General features: G+C 41.1%; 1 protein-coding gene across 1 annotated transcript in view; it reads right to left on the reverse strand.

Moving 5' to 3' along the window:
• The window catches only part of FBXW8 (F-box and WD repeat domain containing 8), a 107524-nt gene that overhangs the window by 63060 nt on the left and 33465 nt on the right, over nucleotides 1-10999 (reverse strand). Inside the window, exon 3 of the mRNA XM_018554280.1 lies at nucleotides 6860-7024. Coding sequence (XP_018409782.1) covers nucleotides 6860-7024 — 165 coding nt within the window. The remainder of the gene's footprint in view (nucleotides 1-6859; nucleotides 7025-10999) is intronic.

The raw sequence follows: 10999 nt of genomic DNA on the forward strand, positions 1-10999 counted from the left end.
GTGTGTACCACCCCCTCCCCCGCCGTTGGCTTCCCCGGGCTCCACTGTCTCCATGCGGCGCCCAGGAGTGGCTCGGCGGGTCTCCCCGCAATGATCTGAGAGAGATTCAGCGGCTTCCAGCCCCTAATCTATCCTCCGATCACTGGACCCGGAAGTGATGTGTATTGCATCACTTCCGGTGTCACTCACTACAGTCTCTTAGAGCCAGGAGATGAAGCTGGGGAAGCAGATCTCCGCTTACTCAGCTTCTGTGGGGTCCCTAGGAGAGCAGATCTGAAAGACCCTTAATGTCTCCATAAACAGGACCTGTCACACCCTATCTGCTACTACATAGGGTGCTTGTTAGCCCCCTATGTGATAGCAATAGGGTTAGTGTAAAAAAAAAATGCCCCCCCCCCCCAAACAAAAAAGTGTTCAAAAATAATGAAAGACATAAGAAAAATAAAAATTGCAAAAAATGTTTTTTTTTAAAGTCCCTGCCCCCCATGTGCACGCACATAAACACGCGTCAGTGCGCCTACATGCTAAAACGACAATTGAGCTACACATGTTACATATCGCCCCGGATGTCGGAGTGAGAGCAATAATTCTAGGGCCATCAATCACTGTTAACACTAAATTGATGAGCGGTATAAGCGTTTACAGTGTTCCCTAGGGAAAATTTTGAATATTTATTTTTTTGCGGCTTCACGGGCGAACGTAATTTTAAGGCTTGACATGTTTGTTATCTATTTACCCAAAGTGATCCCGTTTTTTACAATTTAACAAAACATTGGGTATTATAATGAGGTTTCTGCGCACTAAAATTTTATTTAGTTTATTTTTTCCTAAAAATACTGGTTGGATAAACATTTGCGCAAAAACCGTGCAACATAAAAAATTGCAACTAGCATTTTTTTATTCTACAAGGCCTCTGCTTTCAGAACATATATCATTGTTTGGGGGGTTTGTGTAATATCTAAATTGCCTTGGCTTCCTGAAATAAGCTAACTTGCTATTCTCTGCTTCCAATAATGATAACGATACAATGGTTAAAAGAAGCAATGGTCTTATTTATTTATACACAAATCTAACTAATCATAATAAAAGATACAAACAGATACAAAAGTACAATAAGACAATCAAGAGAATACTTCACACAGCAGGTCCTTCCTCTGGTTCCTATATCCTGGCTGGGCTCAAAGAGAAAGCAATATCGCTGCACACAGACTTTTATAGTAAACCGGACCCATTCATACACATACATCAACACCCCTTTACCCAGAATTCCGCATGTCCCTTATATGTCTTTCGGCCAATCGGCATCATCCTTCATATTTGTCCACATGCACTGTAGTCCTCCAGCAGGGGGCACCATCGTACTGCAGATCATTCCTTGGCCTAGGTCAACACCTTGTCCTTTGATCTTTAGACAATGGACAGTCACCTTTATATGCAAATCCGGATATCTTGATGGTGTCTTCCCAATGCGCATACACCCCTATCAACACCACAGCGTGCAAAGCTTGATGTCCTGTCCAGATGAAGGAATATCACATTTATCATCTCCCTTGCCATGCCACCTGCAGGCATGAGTAACACACAGTTGGTTTCTTTGATGAGCAATGCAATCTCTGAGTCAAGATTTGAAGATAGCTGTTCGGCAGCTTTCGTACATGAAAATGTTGTACATTCCAACAGTTTGAAGCGGTTTTCTGGTCAAAAATGTATATTTTATCATGTGTGTGCAAATAGTAAGAAAATGCCCCAGACAGCAAGTGGTTAAAGTAAAATTAAAGTCACAAGTCCCCTCCCCCTATGCTGCTTTAAGGCCTTACCTTAAATGATGCCTCTCGATCGGATCATCTTCTTTCCAGTATCTTTCAGGAGTCCTTCCAGCGCTGGTGCCGGTCTCTGATCAAGCGCTGACTGCTGTATCTGGTGTCTCACAGTGCCTGTGCGACGTGCGCGCTCAGAGCTGCGTACATTCACCTTCACAGTGTCTCTCCTTTCTCCCCGCCAAAAATCTCTACTGCACATGCGCCAGCCCCATCATCCTGCGTGGCCGCTCGAGAATCTTTCAATCTTCAGACAGGAGCGAGCCTCAAGTCTTTTTGGGTATGACGCAACAAGCTTTGCACACCTGGATTGGATGATTTTCTGCCATTCTTCTTTGTAAAGCCTCTCATGATCAGTCAGGTTGGATGGGGACCGTCATTGGACAGACATTTTCAGATCTCTCCAGAGATGTTCAAAAGGGTTCAAGTCAGGGTTCTGGCTAGGCCAAACTAGGACATTCACAGAGTTGTCCCTAAGCCACTCCCGTGTTGTCTTGGTTGTATAATTAGGATGGTATTGGGCAGGTGATGAGCGGTGCCTGGTTTCTGCCAGACATAACGTTTAGAATTGAGGCCAAACAGTTCAATCTTGGTTCCACCAGACCAGATAATCTTGTTCCTCACAGTCCAAGTCCTTCAGGTGCTTTTTTGCAAACTTCAAGCAGACTTTCATGTGTTTTGCACTGAGGAGAGGCTATCATATAATGGTTGTCCTTCTGGAACTTTGTCCCATCTCCACACAGGATCTCTGGAGCTCAGAGTGGCCATCGGATTCTTGGTCACCTCTCTTACTAAGTCATTCTTATCATCTTCCATTTGAGAATTATGGAGGCCACTGTGCTCTTGGGAACCTTCAGTGCGGCAGAATTTTTTTTGTAGCCTTCCCAAAATCTGTGCCTTGCAATATTCCGGTCTCTGAGCTCTGCAGGCAGTTCTTTGACCTCATGGTTTTTGCTCTGATACAGTATGCATTGTCAGCTGTGAGGCCTTCTATAGAGAGGCGTGCGTCTTTCCAAATCATGTCCCATCAATTTAAATTTACTACAGGTGGACTCCGATCAAGGTGTAGACACATCTCAGCAACCTTCAAGAGAAAAGGGAGTCACCTGAGCTAAATTTCAAGTGTTGTTGTAAAGAGACTAGGGTCTGAATACTTATGCCAATGTGATATTTCAGTTTTTCCTTTTTCATACATTTGCAAACATTTCTAAAATTCTGTTTTCACTTTATCAATATGGGGTACTGAGCGAAGATTAATGAATGAGGGGGAAAAAAAAGAATTTAAACAACTTTAGCTGTAGGCTGCAACATAACACACATGAACAAAATGAAGGGGCTCTGAATAATTGCCATATGCAGCGTATACATGCATGTTAAGCTGTTCAGCAGCAGGCGTTAAGACAAGACCATAAAACACTGCCAGGGGTGCGTACAAACATTAGGTTTTATTCATTTGGTTTAAGCCTTTTACTGCCACCGACATAAAGGTTATGGCTAGTTCAGCACCCCTTACATCGGCTGCATTTTTACAGGCTGTAAGTCTATATGCATTTCAGTGAACAAATATGGTAACATCATATGGTAACATCAGTGAACATCACAGCCATATGGTACCCAAGTTTTCCAGTAATTATGAACAAATTCATAAAGTTTTTTATGCTCCCCCACTGCTCATCAGCCACTGCCTGTTAACATTCCCGATGATAAAACTATATCGCTCTCTTCTTGCTGACCTTATTGGCAGCTTCTTTTTTTTTTCCTCAGGATGGAGAGCAGGGAGATTGGTGAACAAGACTTTCATGTTTACCAAACCCGTGTAGAGCGAAACTGAATTGGAAGTGTTTAGTCATGATTTAAAAAAAACTAAAACTAAAATTAGAAAAATACACAGACAGTCCGACCCTCTGTGTACACACACATTTTAGGCTTGATACACAATTTTTGTGCTGTGCAGTAGTGTGTTAATGCACATGTATTAGGCACATTGCATCACTGAAACCCATTCATTTTGACAAACATGCGGGAACATATAACATCATCCGATATGACAGTAATCTGGTCTAGGGGGCAAACCACTAGGGGGTGATCCTAGACTCTGAAACCACTTTCTCCATTTTTCAATGGATTTTGCTAATGTGGTAAGAAACAGGCCTGTCTTTTCTATGAAACTGCCACTCAGATTTTATCTTTTGAATAGAGCAAGCAATCTAAACAACTATTAAAGGCAAGATCTTCCATGTTGCTCTAGTTTCCGTTGCTCTTTTTTTGTTGTAAATAAGCTCCAATGTGTTTTCTCCATGCACTGATAAGCTCCAATGTTTTTGCTCCAATAAATGAAAATTCTAAAAAGGTATTTTTATATGCATATTTTGTTAGCCCAAATTCTGGAGTCTGACTGGACACAAGACAGGCAGATATCTTCCAGAAAACAAGTGAAAGGACAAGTAGATCCTCACCTGATGTTGACACATGCGCATAGAACCTACTACAGATCTTTCATTCTTTTCCGTAAAAGAGTATACAGTGAGGAAAATTATTACTTGATCCACTGCAGATTTTGTAAGTTTGCCCACTTACAAACAAATTAAAGGTCTATCATTTCACCAGCTGAGGGGGGCGCACACCTTTTTAGTGACATACAAGCGATCGGCCGACTGTGGAGCTGGCTGAAAGCTTGTTTGTAACAATTGGTACCGGCTATCTACATTCCCAGCGGGTTTCTGCTCGGGGGCGCATGCGAGCAGAAACTAAAAAAATTACGTACAGGCACGTCCACCCACTAGGAAGATTCCGCCCGTGTATTCACAATAGGCGGACGCCAAGTGGTTTATAAACTTCCACGCTACTTGACTTGCTTGCCAGCAGCACTCTCTAACACACACAATGTGTATTAAAAGGGTAAGTTCACTTTCCCAAGTAATTTGGGAAAATGGAATTAACATGCTATACTTACCTTTTGGTGAACGGTCCATCCCCTCCACCAGTAAGGTTGTACTATCTGTACCCCATACTGACATCATGCACAGCCCTGCGCTATAGATTTTGAATTTCGCTCACAAATTGCGAGCAGTCGTTGGTCAGAGCATCTTAGCATGATTAAATATGGTTTTGGTTAAAATTATTTTTTTGTATCACGACAAGTAGATTGACATGAGGGACAAGTAGACTAGTCCCCCACTTTAGTCCTTGGACAAGCAGTTTTTTTTAAAAGGAATTTGCACACCCTGGCACCCTCTTATAATTAGGGATGTGGCTGTGTTCAGAATTAATCAATTGCATTCAAACTGATGTTAAATAGTAGTCAGTAAACACCTGCCATCTATTAAAGGGACTCTGATTAAACCCATATAAAGTTCAGTTGCTCTAGTAGGATTTTTTCTGGCATATACTCAGTTGCCTCTTACAGCAAAGGCATGCAAAGAGCTTACAAAGCGTCAAAGGGATTCTACTGTGGAAAGGTATCAGTCAGGAGCAAGGTACAAAAACATTTCCAAGGCATTAGATATTCCATGGAACACAGTGAAAACGGTCATCAACAGGTGGAGAAAAGTATCATTACCAAGAACTGGACGTTCCTCCAAAATATATGAAAAAACAAAGAAAACTGGTCCGGAAGACTTCAAGAGTCCTAAAGCAACATTACAGGAGCTACAGGAATTTCTAGCAAGTACTGGTTGTGTACTACATGTGACAACAATATCCCATATTTTTCATATGTCTGGGGTAGAGTGCAAGACGGAAGCCTTTTCTTACTAAGAAAAACATCCAAGCCCGGCTACATTTTGAAAAACCGACATCAAGTCTGGGAAAATGTGTGATGGTCTGATGAGACCAAGACTGAATTTTTTAGCCATAATTCCAAAAACGATGTTTAGTGCAAAAACAACACTATTGAAAAATCAGCTGCAAGTCTGAGGCTGGCCATACATTGTTTCAGTTGATTCAAAGGAATTGGTTGAAATTCTTACAATGGGTGGCATTGCCGGATTAACAAACATTGATTACTCAACATTTTTTGAAGAAGCTGGGAGCTAAAATAATTGGCTGAACAGTGGCTGTAGCCAAATCAGCTTCAATCACTATTCATGTATTCAGACACCACCACATACAGTTATTTTCTGTACTTGCTGAAAATGTTTTTAGTCTGGAAACCACCACGTGTAAGCTGTTCAGCTATCCTTTAAAAATCCTTTTCATTTGTGAAGCATACTGTGTCCAACTGAGAATATCCCAGTGGATATCTTTTGGTATTACATACAAACCCCCTTGTGTGCAATTCTGAGGTCCAGATGTATCTTCTTTTATAAAGCCAATGAAGTAGGTACATAACCTAATACCCACAAAATAAACATTTAGACAGATAAAAACTAAATGTGATAAGGTATATTTTATACTCACAGCACGGAATTACTATATTAAAACTACAAAACATTTTAAAACAATTATATTTAGGAACTTGGGTTCTGAATAAAACATAGGTTCTAATCGAAGAGACTGTAACCTGTTGGTCAACTGAAAATGGTGAGCACAATACATTTTTGGGACCAACAAAATGCTAAAGATGAGAATAGATCGGTTCTAGAAATAATATTGATCATATTTGTTCTACTGAGAAAGATATTGGGCTGGTACCAAATTACATGATTACACATGACTTGTGCGTTATTTTGACATTTACATGTAAATAATTGCAAATATAAACTTCACATACCAAAGAGTAAACTGATAAATTAGGAATAAATAATATAAACAAATATAAATATATATATATATATATATATATACACACACATATACAAAAAGATGAATATTAATTGTATTACAGTTATTTCTGATGCCATTAATTCTCATTCCGTTAATGTATTATGTGTAAAATACAAAGATCTTTAAAGTAATACTATGAAGTAAACTGTTAACTGTTTAAACAAGTGGCTTATTTAATCTGTTGATCTCAGCAGGGAAGGCAGTATGGCTCAGCGAGATATTTGTTTGGAGCATGTAAAGCTGTTACAGCATTGTGCACACAGTGTGGGGTATGATACCTTCCAGTTTGTCCTCAGCAGGCTCTCCTGAGTGCGCCTCTCTTTTAGAGCTTCCTTCCAAGATGTACACGCGGTAACTTTACTGTCCGTCAGGAACCCTTCCATTTGGCAAACATGGTACCACAAGATCTCATCTTCGGCAAGTACCTTCCACGCTTTGCTTACCTAATACATTGAGATAAAACATGATGAGGTAATGAAGAAAAAAAACTGTTGACTTATTCTGATTGCATAGCAGAGCCAAATAAAGCAAATATTAGGAGCCGATTTGCGTTCCAAAGAGTGTTCATCCGTCTTTCTAGTCCATGAAACAAAGAGATTAAGTCACTTAGTTCAGAGCCCACAAAGCTGGTATTGAATACAAGTCAGAAATGGATTCCAAACACCCTCTGGAGATCGCTGTACAATATGTGCCATCTTAAAGGCACTTGAACATTAAATGTTATTCATAGAACAAGGGATTCGATATGCCTCACAAAGATTTAGGATATCTGTCCATGCAAGCTATAAGCAAAAGTAGAACAAGTGAATGCCTCTGCAATGCCTATCATCTGTTTCTGGAGTTTTCCATATTTAAAGCATGTCTCGCTACAAATGTGAAGTATTTAACCCTATACATCTATGCACATTTTAGACCTAATCCATGAACTAGATTTTTTCCACTTGCAGTGCCAAAAGATATCAACTAGGAAATCTAATGGTGGTGATTAGGTAATAACCATGTGTATCACGCTACTCACTTAATTTTGGCCTGATACTGTAAAGCCCGTGACTCAGAGGCACATGGCTATTGGCTAATGCTACCATAGTAAACATGTGAAGGGTGATTGAGTAAGGTACTTGTAGAAGGGTGAAGGGAGAGCTTCATCCCCTGCACTACAGCATTCCAGTGTCACAGCTCACCACCATTATCTAAGAAACCAATTTTTACCAATGATGTAAATAGGGTCTAGACTTGGCTTTGACTTTCTTGTGTGGATTACACTCCATATTAGTGATTTAGTGTCACTGATCATTCTGGATTTACAGAGGGCACAATCTACCGGGGCTCTATTTACAGGTCTCACAAGCTTCTTTTATGAGATCTGCACTACCGCTTGGCCAGATGAACCTGCTATCGCAGGGGCAGGCAACCTCGGCATTCCAGCTGTTGTAGAACTACGAGTCCTATGAGGCAATGCAAGACTAAAAGCCACAGGCATGACTCCCAGAGGCAAAGGTTTGATGGGATATGTAGTTCCACCACCGCCGAGGTTGCTCACACTCCTGTAGGAATAGAATGGAACTATATTCAGCAGTAATGACACAGTTCTACATCACAGACCTCAGGTTTGTTGGTTAGCATTATGTTATGAAACACACAACAGTGTAACTTTGCCTCCTTGGTGTTCATTTTCTGCTTTCTGTTTAATAAAGGCTAAGTTTCTGCTACCCATAATTTTTATGGATTTTCAATCAAGGCAATAAAGCACTAAAGGGAACAGACACAGTAACCATTACATAATGTTTCCGAGAAGCTGAAAGAAATCAGTTTGGGCATAGCAGTTAACCAGCAAAAATCCTGATGTATGTTGGTTATAACTTAATGCACAAGATTTGGCAGGGGGCTACCCAGTAAGAGCCCTAGTGAGCAAGGCTCAGCTGTAAGAAGCCTCTAATAAAACCCTTTCCAGCATTTCAGTTCATGGCACCATAGAGATTTAGCGTGTATACTGTATAAAGAAGCCACTGGCATGCTGTCAGCTTTATCAGCTTTCTGAGACACTTCAGGTTCATATGAGGCTTTAAAAAAAAAAAAAAAAAAACAGACGCCATTAAAAGAAGCAAAAATGATTTCATCTAGAAATCCTACACAAGCAAGTAGTATGGGGGGAATTTATCAAAGTACTTGCAACAGTTTTCAAGATCTTTTTCTGCGCAACTCCTGCTTCCGCTTTTTTTTTTTTTACAGTTGCGTGTCTTTTTAATGCTCCCTGCTCTTGTTTCTAACCCAGTAGTATCTGCGCCTGTTTACCGACAATTCGCAAATGCTAAAATGTGCGATTGTTTTGCGCTGTCAGTAAACAGCCGCAGATACAGTTAAACCCCTCGCAAATTAAGACGTGCCTAAGATCACTTCTTAATGCAGCCCTAATAAATGTAGCTCCGCTTTAACTAACCATACTCTGCTCCTGCCGCTGTATATTTCACTCTAATCTGGATCCTGCCCGCTCACAAGTTACGCCCTCCATCCCGGTCTCTAGCCCCCTTCCGGTCTATTTTTCTGCCTCTCTGCGTCTCCCCCCGCTGGTGCTGGCTACTGCGGTCTGTGTCCCTTTCAATCCCCACGGGTACACATACCACTGGAGCAGGCACCAGCAGGGAGAATAGATTGAAAACCGACTTTTCCGGCCGTTCCTCTTGTACCTTAGTTTTGTGTCCAGTAATGTTGTTCCTCCGCTGCTGCCACCTCTGTCCAGTTTGCCCGTGCTCATGTAGCCTCTTCCATCCTGTAGTTCATCTTCCCCGCACTGAGTGTGGCCTCTGCCACCCCCTTCCCGCCTGCCTTTGCCCCCCTGACCCCAGTAATGTTGTTCCTCCGCTGCTGCCACCTCTGTCCAGTTTGCCCGTGCTCATGTAGCCTCTTCCATCCTGTAGTTCATCTTCCCCGCACTGAGTGTGGCCTCTGCCACCCCCTTTCCGCCTGCCTTTGCCCCGGCCCCGTGACCCAGCAGCCGCATGTCCCTCTTCGGGAGCTTGCGGCTTGTAGTTACCCCCCGCCTGCTATTGGATATTTTAAATTGCAATATGCAATAGCAGGCTTTCAATTTGAGCCCGCCCACTGCCTGCTGTCAATCAGGAAATAGTGGACCTGATGGAGAACTTCATCCCTCAGGTCCCTCCTCTGTAGGCAGTGGGCGTGTTCAATTGGCAGCCTACTATTGGATATGTAATTTCAAACTATCCAATAGCAGGCTGTAGAGTGCGTTCTTCAATACAATTCTGCTATAAGCTCATGGTCGCTTTAGCTGTCCCCTTTCAAATAATAGCTGTCATCAGCGGCTCACAAGCCGCTGATGACAGTTATTAACTAAAATTCCAGGCGGCCCCCCCTCTCCGCCGGCACCGTGGCCGATGGCCGCCAGGCATATTCGGCTTCTGTGTCAGTTGTGAACTGATGTTATTACATTTCGGAACTGTTATTAAGTATCACTACACAACTGACACAGAATATCTTTTTGCTTGTTACATTGTAGTTCATCCTCTTAGAATTGTTTTTCACAGGCTATAATTGCCAAGTTCAATTCTTTCACTGATCATTTTTGACACTTTTTAGTTATATTCATCACAAAGTTGTGAATCTGGACACATATTACATGTGTTTTATTTATTGACAATTATATATCCATTTCACCAATTTATATATATGTATTACTTATTAGGATTATTGTCTTTGCTCACTTTCAACGCTAGACCACTACTTTCTATTTAATTTTATTTATATAATTATTTTTTTTGTAGTTCACCTTTAGCGCTGTGTGACTTTTTTATTCGATTTTTAACGCATCTCCCCCTTTTTTTCATAGCAGCTTTAGGGTTAATTGCTTGTAGCTGGTTCAGTAGAACTGAAGGCCTGCTGTACGGGCTATTCACTATTACCAGGTAACCAGGGATGCTGATCTACAGACAGGCCCACTCTCCCGGACGCTCCCCGTATTAGATAGCGGCTCCTGGCCGGCCGGGAGATAAACACTTTCTCCCGTTAAGTTATTTTCTGACTAAATCTAAAAGATAAAACTGTATTGAGTTAATAAATAACAAATATTTGCAAATTTGAAGTTCCCTTTTTGGGAAAGGGTAAATAAATGAAGGAACGCAAAACTGTAAATAAGCGATTTGTTATAAATGGTTTTTGCGCTGCGTTGGGGTTTGTGTTGTAAAAAAATGTATAACAACGCACCGCAGCGCATGTGCATGGTGTGCACCACAATATGGTGCATGGGTATGTTTTGTGTGTGGGGGAGGGTTTTTTTTTTGCTCTACTTGTTTGTTTGTTTTCTAATTTTTTATTTTATTTTTTACATAATTTTTTTTCTTCATATTATATATGTTTTTTTTTATTTCAATATGTTTTTTATTGATTTTTCGTAACGGTACAAA

The sequence above is a fragment of the Nanorana parkeri genome, unplaced genomic scaffold, assembly GCF_000935625.1.
Source record: "Nanorana parkeri isolate BGI_ZX_2015 unplaced genomic scaffold, ASM93562v1 scaffold152, whole genome shotgun sequence".
NCBI classification, from domain to species: domain Eukaryota; kingdom Metazoa; phylum Chordata; class Amphibia; order Anura; family Dicroglossidae; genus Nanorana; species Nanorana parkeri.